General features: G+C 41.6%; 1 protein-coding gene across 8 annotated transcripts in view; it reads right to left on the bottom strand.

The window, feature by feature from the left end:
- The window catches only part of LOC309702164 (NACHT, LRR and PYD domains-containing protein 12-like), a 202,511-nt gene that overhangs the window by 51,587 nt on the left and 123,376 nt on the right, over positions 1-27,548 (bottom strand). For 2 of the 8 annotated variants that reach the window (XM_082526618.1, XM_082526620.1), the window contains exons 10-13: positions 23,815-23,994; positions 17,722-17,901; positions 10,856-11,029; positions 6,421-6,594 (exon numbers count right to left, since the gene is read on the bottom strand). In XM_082526618.1, coding sequence (XP_082382744.1) covers positions 6,421-6,594; positions 10,856-11,029; positions 17,722-17,901; positions 23,815-23,994 — 708 coding nt within the window. Of the gene's footprint in view, positions 1-6,420; positions 6,595-10,855; positions 11,030-17,721; positions 17,902-21,544; positions 23,220-23,814; positions 23,995-27,548 lie in introns of those variants that run through there. The other 6 variants (XM_082526615.1, XM_082526616.1, XM_082526619.1 and 3 more) reach the window with 5 other exon arrangements.

Raw genomic sequence — 27,548 nt, forward strand, 5'->3', positions numbered from 1 at the left:
GGATTCAACAATGAGCCAATGATCATCAAGCAGTGACTAAAGCAGAGCCCTGACGTTCTGACATTCATCACACAGTCAGAACAAATGTCTGCTGATGACTTCATCTCATGAAACGACTGATAGATGTCAGTTCATTGATCAGCTGAGCTGCTGATCTTCATCGTCACAGAAACATTCAGCTTGTTTCAATCAGTAAATAACTCCCACTACTCCCAGTTTGAACTGTTCCCACTCAAAATGCTGTGAGAACAATGATCATTGTAGAACTTCACAAACATCACGTGTTGTTTTCCACATGTAAGATCAGCAAACACACAGAAACTTCCTGTTGCCACACACGGCCTCTAAAATCTCTTCCACGCTTTCTGTCTGAAGTCCACTCTCTGTGTCGGATCCACAGGAAACAACAAGATCTTATTAACATGGTTTTCAATGTGTCTCCTTCCAAAAAGTCCAACCAATGAACAAATGTGTGTATTTGTGGAGGCCGAACAAAAGCATGACACATTTCTCTGTTTCTATAAACTGGAGTCAAACACAAACATGAAGAGTTTCACTGACAGACTCCAAAATGCCCCCACAGTGGATCAAAGGGAAATCCTACAGTGTGGCCAGAGACTCTTAATGGCTCCAACATCAACACATCCACAATGTTGGATCCAGTTCTGCCTCACAGAGTTACTAAGACACACCCTCTGCAGCATCACAACAGCTCCACCTGCTCCACCTGCCTCCTCAGCATCTGTACACCTGAAGAGAAAAGAAAGGCTCCAACAGCTCAAATCTACAAAGGATTCATGAAGTTTCATCCAACAATAACATGTTTGCCTTCCACAGTGTGCTGTTAGACACCACTGTACCTCTGCCATTTCAAAAAGAGCAGCTTGGGAACATTTTGGCTCCAAACACTTTGTGTTTAAGTTCTTTGTTTTCTTTGTGAAGCCGACAACATCTGGAGCTTTGTGACTCATAGAAACATCATTTTGTTCTTTAGATGACAGCAGATTGGGACTGAATAATCAATCACTATCAAACCAATAAAGACAAACATGCTGATTTTACAGGAACTTTGTTGGAGAAGCTGCAAAGACATGAAACTGGTGGAGATCCCAAACCAGTTGATAGTGCTGGTTATTCCAAATAAAGCTGTTTCCCTTTGAGATGAAATGACTTTGTGTCCTGATATATAATAAAGATGTTGTTGTTTTTGAGCCCCTGTATTAAAAGTAGTTTAAAGTCAGCTTGAGTTTGATGTCTTTATGTCAAAGCTGCTCATGATGTTGAGCTGCTGATGGAATAAAAACAATATAAAAGCATGTAGTCCAGACTTAAATGTAGCCTGTTGTTAGCTGAGGTCCACACACAGTGTTTGACAGTGTAAAGTGTGTGAAAGGGCTGCTGGTGGAGCTCACTAGGATGAGCAGGTGACCACGAGGTGGAGAGCAGCTGGCCTGGCTTTGACCCGGGCCACGCCCCCTTTCTCTCTGCTTTGCTGTCACTTATCTTCACTGCTCTGTCCAATAAAGCTGAAAAAGGCCCCGAATCAAAGAAATCTGCTGCAGCCTCTGAAATGTCTTCTGTTTCCTTCCCGATGGCTTTTTCACCGTCAGCCCATCAGACAGTCCAGCAGCATTTATGATGATGTCATGATGTTGAAGAGGCTGCTACGGTGGCCTCCCATGACCCCCAGCCTCATCACAGCTGAGATGCAGACATTTGAAAACATTCAGCAGACAACTGAATAACAGTCCAACACAACAGTCTGTGTGCAGACACACACTGACCTTTCATATAGTCAAACACAGCTGGTTGAGTCATTTCTCTGTGAGTCTAAAGTGAATCTAGTATTTGAAAGTCCACTTCCTGTATTTGTTGTTGAAGACTTCTTCAGCTTCTTCTCAAGGACATCAGCTGCTTGTTTGGCAGCAGAGGCAGTTAAGAAGCTTCCTGAAAAACACTGAACAGTGAGTTCACTGTGGCATATGACAGATTCAGCTTTCTGTGTGCAAATGTGTCTGTGTCGACCTTTCAAATGCTGTTGAATCCAAAACATCAGCGGCTCCTCGGCTGCTCACTTCATGCACTTCTGTCTGTGTGACAGTCCAATGACATCACAGCTGTTTCCAGCCCCAGTGTCTCAGGACTGGACACCTTTAAACATGTCGAGGATCAAACAGCGTCCAGCTAAACACACATGAAACTATCAGAGCTGACAATCATTCCAATAACATCTAATGGTTCATGTATGTAGACACAGGACTACAAGGAAATGGCTCTCAGCATCTGGCTGTGGGAACACATGAGTCCCTGTTTGTGTTCAGATTGTGTGCATGTTTTAGACGTGTGTCACATGTAGAAACACAACAATCCCACAATGACACACAGATGTGTTTGACACAGCTGTGCAGCTGTAAGTTGTTTCTAATGATTCATTGAAGCTCTTCTAACATTCTGGAGACGATCAGTACATGAATCTGTTCAACACGACAACAATTTGACTTCAGTGTGAACGTTTGCATTAAATAACCTTCTTCATCCAGCTGACAGCATCTTCATCCTATGATGTGAACAGTTCCTCCTGTTGATGACAAACCTCTGACAGGATCTGCTTGAGGAGCTTTTTCATGTGCAGCTCTCTGAGCTCAGGGCTGAGCTGCTGTTTCATCTTTAAGAGCTGCTGCCTCCTCGCCGGACTTGTTCTCCTCTTCTTCTCCTAATGACACCATTTCTGCTTCATATAAAATTCAATAAAGATGCTGACATGTATCTGTAGCAACAACATCATTGAATCTAGAACAACTGGAGCCAAACCAGTGGCTCTGCTGGGATCACTGGTGAGCCAACACTTCCTTGTTGATGCAGATTTCAGGGCTTCCTTTTGCTCCTCCGTTATAACTGTTCTCTCTTCTCAACACATGATGACACAAAGGAATCAGCAGTGACAAAGATGATGCTGAAGAGAAGCACACACTTCACACATATAACAGACCAGTGCAGTTACACACACCTCTGCTCGACATCAGGCCTCAAACAAAGACACAAAACACTAACTTGACTCTAAACAGAAGAAACGAGCAGCTGTTTCTGTTCTGTGCTTATTTATATTTGACACACATGCTTCTCTTTGTGCAAACACACATCGCACTATAAGGGTAACCTCGCACACAATGATTGGACAGCACAGTGATGATGCTGGGAGATCCTATACGCAGCAACACAGAAACACTGAGAACTTTAAACAATGATGGAAAGTGTTATAAATGACTTGTTGGCCTCTGATCTGTCACAAACAGCTGAAACGTGTCTCTCATGAGTCACATGAAGGTTTTTGACAGAAAGGACAAAAAGTAGCTGCAGTCAGTTTGTGTCATTTTTATATTTATTCATCTGGGAGAAAAATCTGAGGGACATTAAAATGTGTTTTCAACAGAGACAAGAACATGAATATAACAGAACAGGTAAATGAACATGTTTCAAGTAAACAGCTGGACTGATCAGGTCCAAACACAGAGTGATAAACTTGTCAAACAGCTGTCATATCTTTATATAGAAGCTCTTTATAAATGCTGCTCACTGCAGTCTGTTTACTAATAATGTCAAAGTGTTAGAAACACAGAAACATCAGAATGGTCTTTGTTCACAGAAACCTGTCTGGGATCCTTTGTTGTTCTTTTGATGCAGAGTTACATTATAAATATAAAGAGTTATTTCAGAGTCTCATCAGTTTCAGTTTCAGTCTGATCAGCTGATCGGCTTTTCTGTCTTGAGTCTGTCTCTCTTCTTTGCTTTTGGCCCACTTTGCACCAGAAAGAGGAAACCAGCGGGAAACCATACTTGTGCCAAAAGCTCTTCTCCACTTTGAACTTCAATAAGTCCAAGTACAGGTCCAGACTTACGGATGATCATCTTCAAGACATACTGAGGGTCGCAACTGCTTCCTCCCTCAGGCCAAATCTGGCTTGGCTATGCGAGAGGAAACGCTGCCAGGTCTCTAGCAGCAAGGAGTAGGCAAGAGAAGCCATGTTCAGAAGAACAGTTCATTTTCTACAGTGTTCCATTCATGTTCAGAAGAAGGTTATAGAACTGTTAATACAGACATTTCAATCTAAATACAGCAGATATAGAAGACTGAAAAAAACACACAAGTTCACTGACTAAAAATATCTTATTATTATTTTATTTATGTATTACAGATTGATTTATTTTCTTATTAATTCTTAATTTGTTTATTTATTTTTCATATTTTGTGTTAAAAAATAAAAATAAAGAGATTTGAGAAGATTGGAATTTTTTAACCATGCCTTTCTTGTGGAAAACCTAATGCGGCCCAGCCTCACCCAGACTCTGCCTGCAGCGGCCCCCAGCTAAATTGAGTTTCAGACCCCTGTCCTACACCATAAATCAGTAAGAGAGGGTACGACCTCTCTCACGGCCCCAAGTGGTGTGTGCATGCCAGAGCACTCTGGAAGGCACACAAAGTCTTTACAGACTACTCAGGATCAAACCTCTATCATCATGCAATCAATTATACAACTCTAAGCATATATGAGTAAATATTTCTAAGCATCAATCAACAATATAAACCTTACAGCTGGTTTTAATAACAGAATTCATTTGTTTCTCAAATGAGAAAGAGCTATCGAGAAACACTCCTAAATCTTTAGTTCTGAACTTTTCCAGTGGGCCAAGGTCAACATTATTAGATAATGCTAATTCTTTTCCCTTACATTATAACAATGTGAGGAGTTAATGCTAAGTATACTGCCATTAGCGGCTAATTCTAATTAGGGGTGAATAATTATTAGTAGCTAATGCTAATATCGTTTTCTCTTCCCTTTTAACAATGTGAACAACTAGTGCTAGGTAGGCTGATGCTAGCAGCTAATGCTAATTTGACGTGAATTAGCATTATATTAGTGAGGAGTTAATGCTAAGTAGGCTGCCATTAGTGGCTAATGCTAATTTTAGATGAAAAAGCATTAGCAGCTGATGCTCATATTGTTTTCCTTTGCTTTGTAAGAACGACAGCAGCTAATGATACGAAGTCTACCATTATTAACAATTGTTAATTTGATGTAAATTAGCATTATCTGATAATGGTAACCCTTTTCCCCTGCATTATAACTATGTCAGGAGTTAATGCTAACTAGGCTTCCATTAGGGGCTAACTCTAATTAGGTGAATAATTATTAGCAGCTAATGCTAATATTGTTTTCCCTTTTAACAATGTGAGCAGCTAATTCTAGTTTGATGTGAATTAGCATTATATTAGTGAGCAGTTAATGCTAAGTAGGCTGCCAATATTAACTAATGCTACTTTGACGTGAATTAGCATTATGTGCTAATACTAATACTGTTTTCCCTTACTTTTTAACAATGTGAGCGGCTAATTCTAAGTACGCTCTTGTAAATAGCTAATTCTAATTTAGTGTGAATTAGCATTATTCAATAATGCTAACACTGTTTTCTCTTACTTATTAAAAATGATAGTAGCTAATACTAATACTCTTTTCCGTTGGGTAACAACGATGTGAGGAGTTAATGCTAAGTAGGCTGCTTTTAGAGGCTTATTCTAATTAGGGCTGAATAATTATTAGTAGCTAATGCTAATACCGTTTTCTCTTTCCTTATAACAATATGAGCAGCTAATGCTAATTTGATGTGAATTAGCATTATATTAGTGAGGAGTTAATGCTAAGTAGGCTACCATTAGCAGCTAAAGCTAATTTGAGGTGAATAAGCATTAGTAGCTAACGCTAATACCCTTTTCTCTTGTGTTATAATGATGTGAGACGTTAATGCTAAATAGGCTTCCATGAGTGACTCCTTTCCCTTGCATTATAAAGATGTGAACAGTTTATGCTAAGTAAGCTGCCATTAGCAGCTAATGCTAATACTGTTTTCCCTTTCTTTATACAACTTGAGCAGCTATTGCTAAGTAGGCCACTTTTCTCTGCTAAAGATTTCTGTGACCATGATAGAAACTCTGATAAGCTAATGCTGCTAAGCTAATGCTGTTTATGGGCCCTGTTAGAATCAATATTTCATTCTCATTCTGTTGTTTGAGAACAATAACAGAAAAATGTGCACTTCAGAACAAATTTATTGTGACTTCAGCTGTGAATGTACAGTTTGTCATTATTTAAGCTTCCATTTCCAAATGTTAGCTGACACTTTATTAGGTACACTGGTATCTATATCAGGTACACCTGTGACCTAAATGTTCCTGCAAACAGATTCCTTGGAGACCCCTACATAAATATCCATGAACTATCCAGCTAGACTAGTGTGTCTGACCCTGAAAATATTCCTGCATGTGTGATTGTTCATGTATCATCTGCAGGAAACAAACAGGAAGTGAGTGAAAGACACGGGAAATGTTTCCAGCTCTTCCTCCTCTATCAGATTTTCTCTCCATACCTGAGAGTGTCCAGTCTCCAGCCTGGATCCTTCAGTCCAGCCGACAGCAGCTTCATTCCTGAGTCACCTGGATGATTGTAGCTCAGGTCCAGCTCTCTCAGATGGGAGGGGTTGGAGCTCAGAGCTGAGGCCAGAGAAGTACAGCCTTCCTCTGTGATCAGACATCCTGACAGACTGCAAACACACAAAACAACAATCTATCTGTCAACAGTTGTTTTCTCTTTGTCACAATAACATCTATCCATTTACATCCATTCAATGTAACTTTATTTATAAGTGACAATACCCAACAGACAACAACAGTCATCTGAAGCTGTTTAACAGTGTAAGGTGACCGCCTCCACTGTGAGCAGCACTTGGTGATGGTGGGAAGAAGAACTCCCTTTGACACAAAGATCCTCCCAGTGAAAACAGGCTCCAGGAGGAGCATCTACCATGACTGGTTGCAGGGTGAGGGGAAAGAGAAGAGATGAGCTCAGAGAGACAAGAACAAAACAGAGAGACAAAAGTTAAGGACACGCAGTAGTGACATATAAAAGCATCAGGAGTGAAAAGAGGGGAGAAGAAAGCAGAGCATTATGGGAAGTCCACCAACAGCCTGAGCCTATAGCAGCATAACTAAGGGATGGTTCAGGGTCACCTGATCCAGCTCGAACTATAAGCTTTATCAAAAAGGAAAGTTTGAAGCTGATCTTCAAAGTAGAGAGGGTGTCTGTCTCCTGAACTCAAACTGGGAGCTGCTGCCACACCCAGTCCAACATAGCCAGGCTTTCTTTGCTGCTTTGACAAAACCTCAAATCCCAGTCAGAGACGATGAGCATCATCACAGTGATGATCATTTCTCTGTAACCCAGGCTTTCTGCTTCAGGATCTGTGCACGCTCACAGAACAAGGAGACCTTTAAACATCATTTCACTAACTGGATGGACTGAGCTCAGCCTACAGATGAACTGGTGCCAGAGATCATAAAGAACATCAAACAGTCAAATTCAACACTTTAATGGAAATATGAGATTAATGCTGCAGACAATCATGAACCTGCTGAATTCATGAACATCAAGAATGCAGCGAGTGGTAAAATAAAGATTTGACCTCAGTGTGCTCAGTGTTCCTGTCTATTCCTAACATATTCCTAACATGATAGCTGCACTTTAGAGCTCTAAAACTGGAACTGACACATGTTTAAACTCTACATGTTACTCAGTACATTCAGTTCTGACACTCGCCCACAGTCCAACAAAGGAAACATGGAGATCACATCAGTTTGTCATCAAAGTCTAATTATTAGGGCAACTTAACCTGTTATTATCTCGTTAACTCATTAACTGATTAACGTCAGCAATTATTTTAATCACAGTTTTTAAAATCATGATTATTGTGAAAGTGCTCACTGGCTCTGAATATAAAAGCCATGGGTCACAGGAGGGATGTTGATCAGTGCTGGCTTGAAATGGGCGTCATTATGCATCTCAGCCAATGGGAGCATTGAGGGTGGGCCTAATACTACTGCAGCGCTCACATGACCCAGGACAGAAAGAAAGGGGCGGGGACAGAAACATGGAGACAGGTACAGATCTTTGACATGTTCATTTTAAACTGTTCCAGGAGGCAGTGTTGATACAACTAAAGTTATCTGTTGTTGAAGAAGTCGGTCTGAGGAACGTTCTTAGGATCAACAAATGACGGCATGTATGAGCCTCAAGACGCAGCATCACAAGAAGAACACATGAGCTGTAGAAAAAGGAGAGACTACGAAAGCCACGGCGTTACAACATGAACATGCTTGATCAGAGTGTGATTGTGAACAGGAGGAAGACTCAGCTGAGAACAGTGTGGTGGATACAGAGCAGAGCCCACCATCAGTACAGAGGCCTGTCCATTAGAGTGCTGCTCCAACATGCAGCACATGTACTTGGCCACAGCTGCAACATCTGTACCTGTGAAAGCTTCTTCTCTGTTGCTGCTCATATTGTGCAGAAGAAGAGAGTTTCTTTATCATCAGAAAATGTCAATGAGCTTGTGAGTCTTAGCAGCTGGCTCGGTGCAGAGGAGGAAGAACATGTCAAGTCAGAGGAAGATAAATGCAGTTCATGTTGTCAACTCAACCTGGACTGTTGAAAGAGTTTTTCTTTGTCTGGTTTCTGACTGAGATTCTCCAAAGGAAATCCAGCACAAACACACACTTCACACACTCAAAGTCCTGCACAGTAAATGAGCTGATGAGCGTTTGTGCTGCTGCCTGATAACAGAACAATAGTTCTGCTGCTTCCTGTTCTGCAAACACACATTTATAAATGTTCACTTGCTGTTGATCAAAGGTATGTTGGTGGCTCTGGACGCTGAGGGAACTTTGTAAAAAACTAGATCAAATGTTAACGTCCTGGCAGAGGCAAAGAACTTTGATTTGATATTTGATTAGATTCATGTTTCAGCTCAGACTGACAGAAATATTTGAACTGCTGCTGTGTTAAAGGGAACACTGCTGTTAGAAAGCACCTGATCTGTTTCTGCACACTGAATGTTGCACTTCTCATACTGCAGTACTATTAAAATAAGTACACAATGCACTACTTTTGAACTCATGATTGAATGTTGCTGTAACAAAACCATTAATGTGATTCACAGTGTTCATGGTTTCCCAGCACAACAAATGATTGCACAAGTGTGACTGATCCACTTTCTAATGTGTGTGTAGCCCACACTGTGTGTCACTGTGTCACAGGTGAGTCTGTGTGTCCAGGTTCTATGAGGACAACAGGATATAGTGACTGAGTCCAGCAGCTTAAAGTCTGACTCCATCCTCCATTTAAATAACTCACAGCAACAACTGAATAGCTTTGCCTTTGTGTAGCTGACACTTCATTTTAATGTCCTTCTATTCTGGTTCATCTGGTCTCAGTTTCTATAAGCACACAGGTTTCATCAGGACTCTATGACCTCAGTAATCTTTGCTGGGCCTTAATGCTCTGAACAAAGCTGCACATCACAAGACTAAATAGAAATGAATCAGTCTTTCATTCTCACTGCTGTTTGACTTCAGCTCTCAATGTCCCACCATAACCCATGGAAAGAATTACTGTCCATCCAGGCTGCTGAACATGGAGCTGAAGAAGGTGGAGTATTGTGAGGGCTGATGGAGATGATGATGAGGAATCCAGGAGCAGTGGGTGGATGGCAGCATCAGCATGAAGGATCAGTGTGAGAACACATCATCATCCACAAAGGAAACCAGTCTGAGTGTCTGACGCTCTTGTTAGAAAGATGCAGTCCCAGCAGTTAGCTTGTCTGCTAGTTAGCTGAGAGCTAGCTCACTTGTACATTGAATACCAAACTGTGTAAACCAGGGGTGTCAAACATATGGCCCGTGGGCCACATCCAGCCCTTGAGATAATTTCATATGTCAAATATTGATGAATTTTCAGGCTTGCTGATAATCAATGTGAGCACGGCTGAGATGTTATTCTGATGAGCAAACCATGTGGCCAAACACTTTAAGAGACAGACTGGGATCATACCATTATGTGAAAGAGGACGGAAATGTCCCATAGACAGCAAGGGTAGTGGTAGAGACCAGTACACAGAGAAATGGGAGCTGTACTGAAATGCAAGCGTGTCAGGAAAGAGTGAAAAGGCAAAATGAGCAGCATCTGGCTGCATTTCAGTGATATTGGAGACCACAAAGCTGAGTGCAACATTTATACAGGAGATATACAGGAGACGCTGAGAGCAGAACTGATAAAATTAGGAGCTGGCTAAAGTGAGACCCACTTTTATTTCCACCCATTTTCCATTGTGGAGGACAAAAGGTTTCAAACTGGTCCAGGTCTTAAACCTCACGTGTTCTTCCTAATAGCAGTAAATGGATAGAAATAAGGCTTTTATGAAAACACTGAATAAAACTGTTAAAAACCTCGTTATGGCCATTCATGCTGTACAAAGTAATTAGACATGTGTGGTATCTACAGAAACGTCAGAATCTCAGCTAAAAGTTCACAAAACCATCTCAACAACCACCAAACAGCTGAAACAGCAGGTGAACAGATCACACAAAAAAGATGTAAACACAAATCCCCCTGATCATCTGTTTTTTAAACATGAAGCGTAGTTTTGGACGTTCATTTACTGCTGGTTCAGTGAATTTTGGTTGGACAGTGATGAAACCTGCAGCCTCAGAATCTGTGAGAAGTCTGCTTTCAGCACGCAACTGCATTGTTGTGTTGTGTGGATCCACCTCTGCAAACTCATCACTGTTTCACCATCATGTTTCTACTTAGACAATAACAAAGGAAGCAGTTCCCAGGAACTACTTCCTGTCTTGTTAACATAAGAGTACGTTGCCCTTCAAAACACCTCCACTTCTCCTCTTATTAGAGGGCTGCCTTATTATTAATCTGCTAATTCTGTCAGTTGATGAAAGAAAAATGCTTGATCTCACCTGAGAGTTTCCAGTGTACAGCGTGGACTCTTCAGTCCTTCAGACAGAAGCTTCACGCCTGAATCCTTCAGGTTACTGTTACTCAGGTCCAGCTGTCTCAGATTAGAGGTCTGAGAGCTGAGACCTGAGGCCAGAGCTTCACAGCTTCTCTCTGACAGGTCACAGTGACTCAGTCTGAAAAATAACAGATAAACAATTACAAAAATAAAACACTTATGTTGAAGTGTAATGAGATACTATTATATTTAGCAATATTTCATCTTGTTTTGTCAGGAAACTGAGCACTGATGCAGAGCAACATGTGGAGAGAATCAGAGGAGAAGAAGTGAAGAGCAGTAAAACAACACTGAATTGTTCAGTGTGCTTTTGATATCAACAGAATGTGTCAAATTTCTTTATTTTGTATTTGTTTTAGTAGAATTGATGATTATCACTTAGATAACAACCACAGGCCAGGTCTAAATTGCACTTTGGTGACAGTTACACCCAGAAATATTTCAGAAACGTGGACAATTTGTGCTCCATTGTATTCAGTATTGAACAAACTGAGTACCGATGACCACTTAATATTTTTGATATGTTATTTGAGTTGTTCCACCTGATCTGTGTTAACTAGAATAAACATTTAAAAGCTAAAGCTATGATCACATATGTACTTACAGAGCTTTGTTGGAGGCTTTGACCACTGGCAGCAGCCTCAGAAGAGCCTTTTTAAAGGCTCATGTTCTCACTTAGATCACTTTATAGCTGTATATCTCAAATTTCTGTAAAGTTATTTATTTCATATTCTGTATAGTTTTTCATATTTATATCCTGTTCATAGCCTGTACATAGCTTGTACTCACTACAGCCTGTACATACTTAGTTATAGAATATTCACAACATACTTCATACCGTGTACATTATAACATACCATAATAGACCCATTTCTGTAATATACTTACATATCTATACTATTGCTAATATATATTGTAATATACCTATATCACTAAAGCACTTCTGGATGGATGCAAACTGCATTTCGTTGCCCTGTACCTGTGCATGTGCAATGACAATAAAGTTGAATTCTATTCTAATTCTATTCTATTTATTTCTACTTACATTTCATTCTGGGAAAAATGGGGATTACTTTGAAAACAGGAACTATTTTCCCCAAAAATCAGCCCTGGATTAGTAAATCACTCCAACATGTTCTCAGGCAGAAGAAGCTGTCTTGTTATGAGGGAGAGAAGAAAAGCAGCTAAAATCAGGTGTAAAAGTAAAGCAGAGGATGAGCTGAATAAAGGACACTCAAGGCTGGCTTGGAAAGGAATGAAGTCCATGGTGGGGATGCAGAACAAGGAGCAAAGATGAATGTGATGCTGAATCAGCAGAAGACTTGGACTCATTGGATTCCAGCTTCTTTTTTTTTATTGACATTTTAGAATCACTATACAATACCATCAACTTCAGCTATCTTTCAGTACATATATTTTTTTTTTCTATATTTAAACAACTAAAATATCCATACAATAAGAATGAAAGAAGAAGAAGAAAAGAAAAAGAAGCAAAACAGGAAACAACATAAATAAAAAATACATAAGGAAAAAGAAAAAGGAAAGAAAAATAAATAAATAAATATAGGGAGTGTGTTTTTGTTTCCATTAATGTAACTAATTTTTCCTCTAGTCTTCTAGTAGTTAACAAAGTCAAAATCTAATGCAAAAGCAAAAACTAATTAGTCTGCCTTCCTCCATTACCACACATAAAGCTGTTAATCCTTTATATGTCCAATCTTTCAATCTGGTGTCCAATTTATTTGGAGCAAAATGTGTGTCATATGCACACCACTTAAGAACTGCTATATCCTCTTCTAGTTTATATTCTTTTATTACTGTTTCCCAAATTTTAAAAGTCAACTTGATCCATGGATTTTCAATAGTTTTTATTAAATTTTGCAAGCTTCTGTCTGCTATAATAGGTTGTATGGGGATGGAGGTCAGACTCTCCTCAATAACTTTCCATTGAGCGTCATATGAAGGATTACATCAGCATATCATAGGCCTTAATTGTGCTGCCCAATAATATTCCCTAAGAGAAGGTAAGCCCCACCCCCTTTTCCTTTGTTAAGTTGTAGGGTTTTAAATCTAATTCGGGGCCTTTTTCCTTGCCATATGTATCTTGACAAAATTTTATCCCATTCATTAAACTGTTTCTGGTTAATTTCTATTGGTAATGTTTGAAATAAATATAATAATTTAGGAAGAATATTAATTTTAATTGAGTCTATTCTCGAATATAAACTTAAATATGGAATTAGATTCCATCTCGCTATATGTTCCTTAATTTTTTTCTGTATTGGTAAATAATTTTGTTCTAATAGTTCTGTAAGATCCTTAGGTATTATGACTGCTAGATATTTAAAGTACTCTGTTTGCCATGCTAATTGATACTTATTTTTAATTTCTTCTGATGGAATATAGTTGTACTTAAGCAATTGTGTTTTACTCATATTAACCCTATATCCAGATAGTCGACCAAAGTATTCAAATGATTGCATTAATTTAGGTAAAGAGTTTGATGGTTGACCCAAAAATATTAAAATATCATCTGCATAGCAGGCTAATTTATGCTCCTTTTCATGGATATTAATACCTTCTACTTCTTTATTTTGTCTTATATATTGAGCCAATGGTTCCAGATATAACGCAAATAATAATGGTGAGCACGCACAGCCCTGCCTTGTTCCTCTTTGCTGCTTAATACTATTTGATAGGTAGCCATTAATTTTAATCCTTGCCGTAGGGTTATCATAAAGTGCCTGTATTGTCTTAATTATATATTCGTGAAAGCCAAATGTATGCAAGACTCGGTAAAGAAAATTCCAATTAACTGAATCGAATGATTTTTCTGCATCGATACTGATTACCATTGCTTCTATTTTATTCTTTTGAATATGATTAATAATTTGTAATGTCCGTCGTACATTATCTTGTATTTGGCGCTCTCGAATAAAACCTGTTTGATCATTATGAATTAGATTAGGTAAGAACTTTTCTAATCGTCGAGCCATGATAGATGTGAACAGCTTGTAATCTGTATTAAGAACACATATTGGTCTATATGACGCACATTCTAATTTATCCTTGTTTTCTTTTGGGATGGCAGAGATAATTGCTTCTTTGCAGCTAGAAGGTACTTGAGCCTTCTTTAGGATCCAATTCATTGTTAGAAGCATCACTGGTATTAATTCTTCTTTTAGCTCCTTGTACCATTCTGCCGTATATCCATCTGATCCTGGAGATTTATTTATTTTAACTTTACTTATTGCTATTCTTAGTTCCTTTTCTGTTATATCTTCAATCAAAGTTTTATTCTGTTCTTCATTCAGTACTGGTAAATCAAGAGAATCTAAAAAACTGTTAATTTCAACTATACTACTCTCTGTGTTATTAGCATACAGAGTCTTATAAAATGTTTCAAATGCACTCTGAACTTCTATTGGTTTATTTTTTATTAGTTTTGTCACTGGATGTTTAATTTTGTGAACTGTATTATCTGCTATTTTCTTTTTTAGTTTCCAGGCTAATACATTCTTTGCTTTTGATCCTCCCTCATAATACCTTTGTTTAAGAAACATTAATTTTTTTTAAATTTCATATGTGGTCAAATCATTTATTTCATTTCTTGTTTTCCTAATTTCCTCCAATATATCCTGAGATGTTTTTCTTTCATGCCTTTTCTCTAATTCTTATTTTGTAGCTCTTCTAATTTCTTATTTCTCATCTTTTTCTTATAAGAGGATATTGCTATAATTTTCCCTCTCAGGACAGCTTTTAAGGCATCCCACAGTATAGGACGAGACACCTCACCATTGTCATTAGTTTCCATATAGAAGTGAATCTCTTTCTTAATTTGTCCTTTAAAGTGAGGATCATTCAGTAAGCTTGAATTTAATTTCCAATTATTGAGTTTTGGTTGCACGTTTAAATCAACAGACAGGTATACTGGTGCATGATCGCTTAACTCTATTGTTCCAATTGCACAAGTGCTTATTTTATCTTTATTTTTCCCAAAAGTTATGAAATAATCTATTTGTTCTGTCCTCACTAAGCGTTGTCCTCGTGAACGTAGACTCAGCTATACAGACAGCTAAACACTCTCCTAATCAAAATCCAGGGAACAGGCCAATGTGTTGAGTTGGATGATTTAATAAGGAAAAAGTGTGAAACTGTTGACAAAACCAGAAATAAACCAATAAAAATGTTGCATCAACATACAGTATAACAAACACATATTCAAAAATATGAACGCAATATTTATCTGCTTAGTGAGTGCCCGAATAAAACATCAAATGAAATCACACTCATGATCAAAACGTTAAAGAAACCACATGGCAAGTGAGCTAGCTTAACCTTACTAGCTTAGGTTATATACATATTCAAATTAAATTCTAACTACAAACTATATCACGCCTTCACAACAAATAATAATGCACACAAGTTGTCTCAGTGATAACAAACAATATTACTCACAGATGATGCCGTTTATCAACTTGTGAAGGCATGGATGGCAACAGATTAACGGAGGTGAAACTGCCTCTGGCTAGATCTTACAGAGTAAAAAAAATACACAAAAACAACCACAAGAGGGCAAACTGCTGCAGAACAGAAAATGCCTAATGCCAGCACACTATTCTTGTGTATAACGAGTGCGGTGAGGAAAAATAAGTATAATCCCTTTGGTAGGGATGCAAGTCTCTCCATATATCAATTAGTCCCACCTCCTTCATCAATGTATTTATATTCTTAATTAATGTTTTAGTATTCTGTGCTTTTCTATTGGAAATATCTAGCTTTGGTTGTAGATGTATATTTAAATCTCCTCCGCAAATTAGGAAACCTACTGTCTCTGTTACCATCACATCTATAATTTTCTTAAAGAAATAAATATCGCTTCCAGGGGGTGCATATATATTTAACAACGTGACTGGGTTCCCCTCAATGTTTCCCCTTACCAACATATAACGTCCCTCTTTATCACTTATCTCAGATATTTTTTCAAAGAGTAATTTGCTTGATAACAGGATAGCCACTCCTCTCCTTCGTCCAGTTTTATAGGAAGAGGAGAAACTGTTGTATAACCCATTCTTTTCAGTTTTTCATGCTCCTTACAGTCTAGATGGGTTTCCTGTAGATACACTATTTGTACTTGTTCTTTCTTCATTTTAGTTAAAATTTTATTACGTTTAATTGGATTCGACAGGCCATTTACATTATATGATATGATTTTTACCTTATCTTTAAGCATACCCTTCCTATTTGAATATTATTAATGTAACAACGACATGTACCATCAGACCACTCCCTAAACATACATAAGCAAACATTAATATTAACATTAAAGCTGTATAAAACAACAGCTACAGAAATAAGCTTTATTTGGTCAAAGAAAAAAAAAAAAGACTTCCAACTGTGGGGTCCCCGATATGACCCTAAGTAAGCCCCGATAAAAGAGGGGGCTTCGAGGGGGGCCTCTCTCACCTCTATGTGAGACAGGGCCTTCCTTAGCCAGCAGGCCAATGTCCATTCTACTAATAGCATAGGTAGCACGTCCGCCTATTTTCAATTTCTGCATTGCCACTTCAGTATATTATTTCGAGATAAGAAGTCTTTACCAGTGTATATGGCTATAGCTTGATTCCAGCTTTGATATCATTGATTTCAATGAAGAGCTTTGTGATTGTAGCAAAGGGCTGGTAGCTCTGAGAGTCCCACTGATGAGGCGTTTGTGAAGGATCGCAGTTATCTAAAGAGCTTAGAAAAAAAGGCATCTGGACTTCTTTAAGTTTTTTGAAGACGTTTCGCCTTTCACCTCTCATCCAAGAAGCTTCTTTATTTCTAGGGTCAAATGGTGGAGAGTCCCAGATTAGCCTGTGTACAAACAGACTTCAGCCATATGAGAGTGAGTGTGAGTGAATGAGAGCACACACAGGACACTCTGATCTCTGAATGTGTGTGACTCAGTGAAAAAGAGGATTGTACTGGATATACTGTGACTGACAAACAGAGTTTAAAGAGAAAGGTGTTTGGATTAAAATGGATTATGCTAAAGTGAACGTGCTAATGAAATCTGAACTGACTGAAATGTGAAGTGAAGATTATTCAGATGTAAAAGAGAGAGAAACTGATAATAAGGTGGGGCTGGAGATCAGTGAAGGGCATGTAAACACCTGATTGGTTGAGTAGATATCAGATCGACAGTTTCACAGTTTTCCCTGTGGATTATAACTTTAAGAAGATGTGACATTCATCAAGGAATCCTGCTCTCCGGATTATTTCCACGAACACTGAGCTGGATCACATCTACAGTGCTGGAAGTGCCCGTCTCACCACCAACCTCTCTGTGCACATTCACTTTTCAACCCTTTGTGAGACACTAAAGGTGTAAATCTGAGTATTTATCTATGTTAGTGCAAACACCTCTAATAGGTTGGTTTAGTCTTTCCAAGTCATATCTTCCCTTAGATCTGCGGTCCAGGCTCCTAAAATCATCCTAGTTTTACAAGCACTACAATCTAGAGGAGAGCTGCACTAACAGGTGTGACTGATGAGATCTGACCTGCAAGGATACTCATGTTTATGTATATCAGGACAAGCAGGGAAGACCTGGACATCAACTCTGTCAGGCTGCCTGAGTCCTCTCACCCACATCAGCTCAGAACTCTGCATTATCTACTGAGTCAGACTCAGAGGATCAGGGATCAGAAGTTCTACAAAGAGTAGAACCAGACTTCCTGTATAGAGGTGTGTGGGCCTACTGATCCACAGTGTCAGCACAACTTTCACATCATATTCATCTCAGCACAACTAAAACATGTGACTGACCTCAGAGTTTCAAATCGACATCGTGGATTCTCCAGAAGAACACACAGCTGCTTCACTCCTGAATCCTGCAGGTTGTTGTAGGTTCCACTCAGGTCCAGCACTCTGGGATACGAGGGGTTGGACTTCAGCGCTGCTGCCAGATAATCACAGCTGATCTCTGACAAACCACAGTCCTTCAATCTGAATAAAAAATGAAAGATGTAAGTTTATTAGACAAAGTGTGAGCTTGAAATCATTCAGTGTTTCATCATCTGTTCAGAGCTGAAGAAGGTTCAGAATGTAGAAGTTTAGAAAATGGAAACTCCAAACAGCTGAAGCCAACAGGAAGCAGCTTCAAACAAACAAGAGAAAAAAATGAATTTTTCACATTGAAGTCGTACATTTATCATAAAGTTGTCAAGTTTTGCCGTGTGAAATAACAAAACTGAACAGGAATCCTCAGAGTTGAACCCTCTGCACAGAGGTTCAGGTTCCTCTTCAGGTCCCAAAGTGCAGAACAACAAGGTTTCAAACAGCTTCGTTCCAGCAGCATCAGCCACAGAAATGCAGAGATAATTCTTTGGATCTCTTGGTTGTGTTGTATGATGCTGTGTTTGCATATCTGGTGTCTGTGTTGCTTTGTGAGGACGGATCATTTACTGCAGCTCCAGATAAACAGAGCTGGACCTGAACCTGGTAGCTTCACTTAGAAGACACTTGTGACGGGAACGTCAGGTCAAAAAAGTGCCCCTCCGACAGCCAAACCCATCTGTTCTCTGATTGGATAGTTACATTTGTGATTGACATGACATTGACCAATCAGATGAAAGGAAGAAAAATAGGGTCAAAATTCGTACTTGTAACTTGCAGGTTTTTTTTTTGGCTAAGTCCACACACAAATCTTTTTTACACACACACAAATCTTTTTTACATATACAAATTTTTTTCACGCACACACAAATTCTTTTTACACACACACAAATCTTTTTTACACACACACAAATCTTTTTTACACATACAAAGTTTTTTTCACGCACACACAAATTCTTTTTACACACACACAAATCTTTTTTACACACACACAAATCTTTTTTACACATACAAAGTTTTTTTCACGCACACACAAATCTTTTTTACACACACACACAAATCTTTTTTACACACACACACAAATCTTTTTTACACACACACACAAATCTTTTTTACACATACAAAGTTTTTTTCACGCACACACAAATCTTTTTTACACACAAATTCTTTTTACACATACAAATCCTGATTTACAAGTACAAAATATTTATGACCACATTTTGAGCCCATACAAATGTTCTGCAGACGAGTCCATGTGCTCACAACAAAGCTCAGTGTGGACGACGCTGTGCACGCTCCAATGCTGATTGGTTAGAAAGTGGGCGGGAACAGGGAAGAGAGCGACAGCAGTGTTCAGCACAAACACGAAGGATCAAAGAAGAAGAACATGACAAGCTCAGATGGAGGCTGCAGTGGACACTTTTCATTGTTTTAACATTCGCTTTCACTTCAGCTTCACCAACAACAGCACAAGCAGAGCAGCCCACTGACTGCGTGGCCGTGACGGCGCCCCCTGGTGACTGTAAACCACTACAACATGTAGACGGCCGTCTGCTGCTCATTTCTTTGCCACCATCACAGGAGCTCTTTATCATGTTCTACACTCTCATTGGTTCTTTGTGTGCTTGTTTTTTAGAACAGTAGTCATTGTGATTGTTCAAAGAAGACAGTCAGCTGTGACTAAATGTAGCTCCTACAGCAGTGATTGGAATAACTACTGAAGCTAATCCAGTATCAAAGCTCAGGAATCAGCAGCTCCCACCTCGTTTTCTTTGAACAACTATTTTTAGCTGCTGTGTTTTTGTGTTTCTGCGGACCTCAGACATCCTGCTGCTCTGGAGAACTGAAGCTCTAAAGGCTTCAGCCTTTATCTCCAAGAAACAAAGCTGATCATGGAGACCCAGCAGGTCAGCTGATCTGTGGACAGCACCAGCATCTTTAAGTAAGTCTGAGAGGTGAGCAGTCTTTGGAAGCCTTTACTGTCTGATAGTCTCAGAGCAGGATTTGGATCATTATTTGGCTTTTCTTCTATTATTATGTTTAGTTTCTGCTTCACAGATATTCTCTGAGATGTTCTCTGAAATGTTTCCCACTGTTGGACAAACTTTCACAGTTTCTTCATAAAGGAGATCTCCTGTGCAGTCCATCTGCCTCATAACTTTTGCACTGTCCACTTCCTGCTGTGACAAAACAAATTTCCCACGTGTGGGACTAATAAAGGTTATCTTATCTTATCTTATCTGTGATAATATGTTAAACACTGAATCATAATCATAATCAGAAAGAATCAGAAAGGGTTTATTGCCAAATGTTGAGCAGGTTTACAACATTAGGAAATTGCTGCGGTGCTTCAGTGCAAACATGCTGTCATAAAAAATATAAAAATAAGAATAAGAATTAAAAGTGCTAAGTACATAGATATATACATGATATATACATGAGTGCAGGTGGTGATCAGTGCCAAACATGGAATGATGCAGTGAACACAGCGTAGGGTCATGTGTTAGTGGCGGGGACAGTCATATGGTTATTGTTCATGAGTCCAACAGCAGAGGGGAAGAAACTGTTCTTATGGCGAGAGGTTCTGGTGCGAATGAACCGGAGCCTCCTGCCTGAGGGGAGCAGGTCAAACAGACTGTGTCCAGGGTGAGAAGGGTCAGCTGAGATCCGAGCTGCACGCCCCAGTGTCCTGGAGGTGTACAGGTCCTGCAGAGATGGGAGTCTGCAGCCAATCACCTTCTCAGCAGAGCGCACAACACGCTGCAGTCTCTGTTTGTCCCTGATAGTGGCTCCAGCGTACCACACGGTGATGGAGGAGGTGAGGATGGACTCGATGATTGCAGTGTAGAACTGCATCATCGTCCATGTTGGCAGGTTGAATTTCTTCAGCTGCCTCAGGAAGTACATCCTCTGCTGGGCTTTCTTGATGACGGAGGTGATGGTGGGTTCCCACTTCAGGTCCTGGGTGATGGTGGTACCCAGGAAGCGGAATGAGTCCACAGAGGTGATGGGGGTGTCAGACAGGATGATGGGGGGGGGAGTGGAGCTGTGTGCTTCCTGAAGTCCACAATAATCTCCACTGTCTTCTGGGCATTCAGCACCAGGTTGTTGTGGCTGCACCAGGACACCAGACGTTCAACCTCCCTCCTGTAGGCAGACTCATCCCCGTCAGAGATGAGTCCAATAACGGTGGTGTCATCTGCAAACTTGATTAGCTTGACAGACTGGAGGGTGGAGGTGCAGCAGTTGGTGTACAGGGAGAAGAGCAGAGGAGAAAGAACACAGCCCTGAGGGGAGCCGGTGCTGATGGTCCGGGAGTCCGAGACATTCTTTCCCAGCCTCACATGCTGCTTCCTGTCCGTCAGGAAGTCAGTGATCCACCGGCAGATGGGATCAGGCACATTCATCTGGGAAAGCTTGCCTCGGAGATGGTCTGGAAGGATTGTGTTGAAGGCAGAGCTGAAGTCCACAAACAGGATCCTGGCGTAGGTTCCTGGGGAGTCCAGATGCTGCAGGATGAAGTGTAGGGCCATGTTGATGGCGTCATCTACAGACCTGTTGGCTCTGTATGCAAACTGCAGGGGATCCAGGAGGGGGGCCGTGAGGGTCCTGAGATGGGAGAGAACCAGGCGCTCAAATGACTTCATGACCACAGATGTCAGAGCCACGGGTCTGTAGTCATTTAGTCCAGTGATCCTAGGTTTCTTGGGGACAGGGATTATGGTAGAGGACTTGAAGCAGGCAGGCACATGACATGCCTGCAGTGAGGAGTTGAAGATGCCAGAAAACACTGGGGCCAGCTCGTTTGCACAGTGTCTGAGGGTGGCAGGAGACACACCGTCTGGGCCGGGAGCTTTTCGAGCATTCAGACTCTTAAACTGCTTCCTCACATCTGCTTCATGAATATGAAGAGTTGTGGTGGGAGGAGGTGGTGTGAAATCCTCTTTTGTGTGGGGTGAGGGGAGGGGGGTGTTGTAGGTGAAGTGTTTGAAGGTGGTGATGGCTCTATGGAGGGGGGAGAGGTGGGGGAATTAGTGTCCAAAGTGCTTCTATTGTTGGGGCCGTTGGAGGTGTGAAGGCTGCCTGATGGCTCGTCAAAACGGCAGTAGAAGTCGTTGAGGGTGTTGGCTAAGAGCAAGTCGTCAGTGGAGTGGGGGGTTTTAGGCTTGTAGTTGGTGATATTCCTAAAACCTTTCCACACAGAGGCCGAGTCATTCTCTGAGATCTGCTGCTGCATCTTCTCAGAGTGCTGATGTTTAGCAATGTCCACTTCTTTAGTGAACCTGTACTTGGCCTCTCTGTAGCAGTCCCTGTCTCCGCTTCTGAACGCCTTTCTCTTTTCCAGCCACAGCTTTTTGAGTTTAGGAGTAAACCAGGGTTTGTCATTGTTATAACTCACCCTGGTGCGTGATGGCACAATGCTGTCCTCACAGAAGTGGATATAGGAGGTGACAGTGTCCGTAAACTCGTCCAAGCTGTTAGAAGCAGCCTTCATTGTGTCCCAGTCTGTGGTCTCCAAACACGTGCGAAGCTCCTCCACAGCCTCGTTGCTCCACAGTTTTTTAGTCCTCACGACAGGTTTGGAGAGCTTCAGCCTCTGTCTGTACGCGGGGATTAGGTGGATCATGACGTGGTCAGAAAGTCCGAGTGAAGCGCGGGGCACCGCGCGATAGGCCCCGCTGATCGTGCTGTAACAGTGGTCTAATGTCCTCTCCTCTCTGGTCGGGCATTTAATATACTGCTTGTATTTCGGAAGCTCATGGCTCAGATTGGCTTTGTTAAAGTCCCCAAGAGCAATGATGAGAGAGTCCGGGAATGTCCGCTCCGTGTGGAGAATCTGCTCTGCGAGTGCGCACTGAGCTGCCTGCGCATCCGCGTCTGGTGGGATGTAAACAGCGGCCAGGATGAATGAAGCAAACTCCCGCGGAGAATAAAACGGTTTGCAGTGAATAAAAAGGTATTCCAGAGAGGAAGAGCAGTGCTGAGCAATCACTGTTACGTCTGTGCACCAGCCTCTATTAATGTAGAAGCAGACACCTCCACCTTTGGTCTTACCAGAGAGAGAGGCCTGCCGGTCCGCGCGCAGCAGATGAAAGCCCTCCAGCTTTAGCGTGCTGTCCGGGATGTTCTCACTGAGCCACGACTCCGTAAAACATAAGACACAGGAGGAGGCAAAGTCTCTGTTCATGCTTCTCATCAGGGCCAGTTCGTCTATCTTATTCCTGAGTGAGCGTACATTGGAAAGGAAGATCCCAGGAAGAGCAGTTCGCAGTCCACGTCTCCTCAGACGCACGAGTGCGCCGGCTCGCTTACCTCTCTTTCGACGTCTCACTTTCCTGGTCAGAGTCTGCAGTAAATCTGCCGCAGATGCGACAAATATTGGAAGAAAATCCACAGGTGTAGTAGTCCTGTAGTTAAGAAGCTCTTCTCTGGTGTAAGAATATCCAGAGGAGTGCCCAGACACAGAAGTTATGCACAGAATTATGATTCATATCTGAATGTACTGACTGTTAATTATTGATGAGAACATAATCAGTAAATATAAATATGTTTGAGTTTGGCTTTGATGAATCAGAATAAAAGTAATAAAATAATGATTTTAGAGACAGGCCTAACTCAGGCCAGCTGACAGCCTGTGTACAAACAGACTTCAGCCATATGAGAGTGAGTGTGAGTGAATGAGAGCACACACAGGACACTCTGATCTCTGAATGTGTGTGACGCAGTGAAAAAGAGGATTGTACTGGATATACTGTGACTGACAAACAGAGTTTAAAGACAAAGGTGTTTGGATTAAAATGGATTATGCTAAAGTGAACGTGCTAATGAAATCTGAACTGACTGAAATGTAAAGTGAAGATAATTCATTATTTACTGAGTCAGACTCAGAGGATCAGGGATCAGAAGTTCTACAAAGAGTAGAACCAGACTTCCTGTATAGAGGTGTGTGGGCCTACTGATCCACAGTGTCAGCACAACTTTCACATCATATTCATCTCAGCACAACTAAAACATGTGACTGACCTCAGAGTTTCAAATCGACATCGTGGATTCTCCAGAAGAACACACAGCTGCTTCACTCCTGAATCCTGCAGGTTGTTGTAGGTTCCACTCAGGTCCAGCACTCTGGGATACGAGGGGTTGGACTTCAGCGCTGCTGCCAGATAATCACAGCTGATCTCTGACAAACCACAGTCCTTCAATCTGAATAAAAAATGAAAGATGTAAGTTTATTAGACAAAGTGTGAGCTTGAAATCATTCAGTGTTTCATCATCTGTTCAGAGCTGAAGAAGGTTCAGAATGTAGAAGTTTAGAAAATGGAAACTCCAAACAGCTGAAGCCAACAGGAAGCAGCTTCAAACAAACAAGAGAAAAAAATGAATTTTTCACATTGAAGTCGTACATTTATCATAAAGTTGTCAAGTTTTGCCGTGTGAAATAACAAAACTGAACAGGAATCCTCAGAGTTGAACCCTCTGCACAGAGGTTCAGGTTCCTCTTCAGGTCCCAAAGTGCAGAACAACAAGGTTTCAAACAGCTTCGTTCCAGCAGCATCAGCCACAGAAATGCAGAGATAATTCTTTGGATCTCTTGGTTGTGTTGTATGATGCTGTGTTTGCATATCTGGTGTCTGTGTTGCTTTGTGAGGACGGATCATTTACTGCAGCTCCAGATAAACAGAGCTGGACCTGAACCTGGTAGCTTCACTTAGAAGACACTTGTGACGGGAACGTCAGGTCAAAAAAGTGCCCCTCCGACAGCCAAACCCATCTGTTCTCTGATTGGATAGTTACATTTGTGATTGACATGACATTGACCAATCAGATGAAAGGAAGAAAAATAGGGTCAAAATTCGTACTTGTAACTTGCAGGGTTTTTTTTTGGCTAAGTCCACACACAAATCTTTTTTTTACACACATACAAATCTTTTTTACACACACACACAAATCTTTTTTACACATACAAATCCTGATTTACAATTACAAAATATTTATGACCACATTTTGAGCCCATACAAATGTTCTGCAGACGAGTCCATGTGCTCACAACAAAGCTCAGTGTGGACGACGCTGTGCACGCTCCAATGCTGATTGGTTAGAAAGTGGGCGGGAACAGGGAAGAGAGCGACAGCAGTGTTCAGCACAAACACGAAGGATCAAAGAAGAAGAACATGACAAGCTCAGATGGAGGCTGCAGTGGACACTTTTCATTGTTTTAACATTCGCTTTCACTTCAGCTTCACCAACAACAGCACAAGCAGAGCAGCCCACTGACTGCGTGGCCGTGACGGCGCCCCCTGGTGACTGTAAACCACTACAACATGTAGACGGCCGTCTGCTGCTCATTTCTTTGCCACCATCACAGGAGCTCTTTATCATGTTCTACACTCTCATTGGTTCTTTGTGTGCTTGTTTTTTACAACAGTAGTCATTGTGATTGTTCAAAGAAGACAGTCAGCTGTGACTAAATGTAGCTCCTACAGCAGTGATTGGAATAACTACTGAAGCTAATCCAGTATCAAAGCTCAGGAATCAGCAGCTCCCACCTCGTTTTCTTTGAACAACTATTTTTAGCTGCTGTGTTTTTGTGTTTCTGCGGACCTCAGACATCCTGCTGCTCTGGAGAACTGAAGCTCTAAAGGCTTCAGCCTTTATCTCCAAGAAACAAAGCTGATCATGGAGACCCAGCAGGTCAGCTGATCTGTGGACAGCACCAGCATCTTTAAATAAGTCTGAGAGGTGAGCAGTCTTTGGAAGCCTTTACTGTCTGATAGTCTCAGAGCAGGATTTGGATCATTATTTGGCTTTTCTTCTATTATTATGTTTAGTTTCTGCTTCACAGATATTCTCTGAGATGTTCTCTGAAATGTTTCCCACTGTTGGACAAACTTTCACAGTTTCTTCATAAAGGAGATCTCCTGTGCAGTCCATCTGCCTCATAACTTTTGCACTGTCCACTTCCTGCTGTGACAAAACAAATTTCCCACGTGTGGGACTAATAAAGGTTATCTTATCTTATCTTATCTTATCTGTGATAATATGTTAAACACTGAATCATAATCAGAATCAGAAAGAATCAGAAAGGGTTTATTGCCAAATGTTGAGCAGGTTTACAACATTAGGAAATTGCTGCGGTGCTTCAGTGCAAACATGCTGTCATAAAAAATATAAAAATAAGAATAAGAATTAAAAGTGCTAAGTACATAGATATATACATGATATATACATGAGTGCAGGTGGTGATCAGTGCCAAACATGGAATGATGCAGTGAACACAGCGTAGGGTCATGTGTTAGTGGCGGGGACAGTCGTACGTTTATTGTTCATGTGTCCGACAGCAGAGGGGAAGAAACTGTTCTTATGGCGAGAGGTTCTGGTGCGAATGGACCGGAGCCTCCTGCCTGAGGGGAGCAGGTCAAACAGACTGTGTCCAGGGTGAGAAGGGTCAGCTGAGATCCGAGCTGCACGCCGCAGTGTCCTGGAGGTGTACAGGTCCTGCAGAGATGGGAGTCTGCAGCCAATCACCTTCTCAGCAGAGCGCACAACACGCTGCAGTCTCTGTTTGTCCCTGATAGTGGCTCCAGCGTACCACACGGTGATGGAGGAGGTGAGGATGGACTCGATGATTGCAGTGTAGAACTGCATCATCGTCCATGTTGGCAGGTTGAATTTCTTCAGCTGCCTCAGGAAGTACATCCTCTGCTGGGCTTTCTTGATGACGGAGGTGATGGTGGGTTCCCACTTCAGGTCCTGGGTGATGGTGGTACCCAGGAAGCGGAATGAGTCCACAGAGGTGATGGGGGTGTCAGACAGGATGATGGGGGGGGAGTGGAGCTGTGTGCTTCCTGAAGTCCACAATAATCTCCACTGTCTTCTGGGCATTCAGCACCAGGTTGTTGTGGCTGCACCAAGACACCAGACGTTCAACCTCCCTCCTGTAGGCAGACTCATCCCCGTCCGAGATGAGTCCAATGACGGTGGTGTCATCTGCAAACTTGATTAGCTTGACAGACTGGTGGGTGGAGGTGCAGCAGTTGGTGTACAGGGAGAAGAGCAGAGGAGAAAGAACACAGCCCTGAGGGGAGCCGGTGCTGATGGTCCGGGAGTCCGAGACATTCTTCCCCAGCCTCACGTGCTGCTTCCTGTCCGTCAGGAAGTCAGTGATCCACCGGCAGATGGGATCAGGCACATTCATCTGGGAAAGCTTGCCTCGGAGATGGTCTGGAAGGATGGTGTTGAAGGCAGAGCTGAAGTCCACAAACAGGATCCTGGCGTAGGTTCCTGGGGAGTCCAGATGCTGCAGGATGAAGTGTAGGGCCATGTTGATGGCGTCATCTACAGACCTGTTGGCTCTGTATGCAAACTGCAGGGGTCCAGGAGGGGGGCCGTGAGGGTCTTGAGATGGGAGAGAACCAGGCGCTCAAATGACTTCATGACCACAGATGTCAGAGCCACGGGTCTGTAGTCATTTAGTCCAGTGATCCTAGGTTTCTTGGGGACAGGGATTATGGTAGAGGACTTGAAGCAGGCAGGCACATGACATGCCTGCAGTGAGGAGTTGAAAATGCCAGAAAACACTGGGGCCAGCTCGTTTGCACAGTGTCTGAGGGTGGCAGGAGACACACCGTCTGGGCCGGGAGCTTTCCGAGCATTCAGACTCCTAAACTGCTTCCTCACATCTGCTTCATGAATATGAAGAGTTGTGGTGGGAGGAGGTGGTGTGAAATCCTCTTTTGTGTGGGGTGAGGAGGGGGGTG

This window comes from Aulonocara stuartgranti, assembly GCF_965226115.1.
Source record: "Aulonocara stuartgranti genome assembly, chromosome: 3".
NCBI classification, from domain to species: Eukaryota; Metazoa; Chordata; class Actinopteri; order Cichliformes; family Cichlidae; genus Aulonocara; species Aulonocara stuartgranti.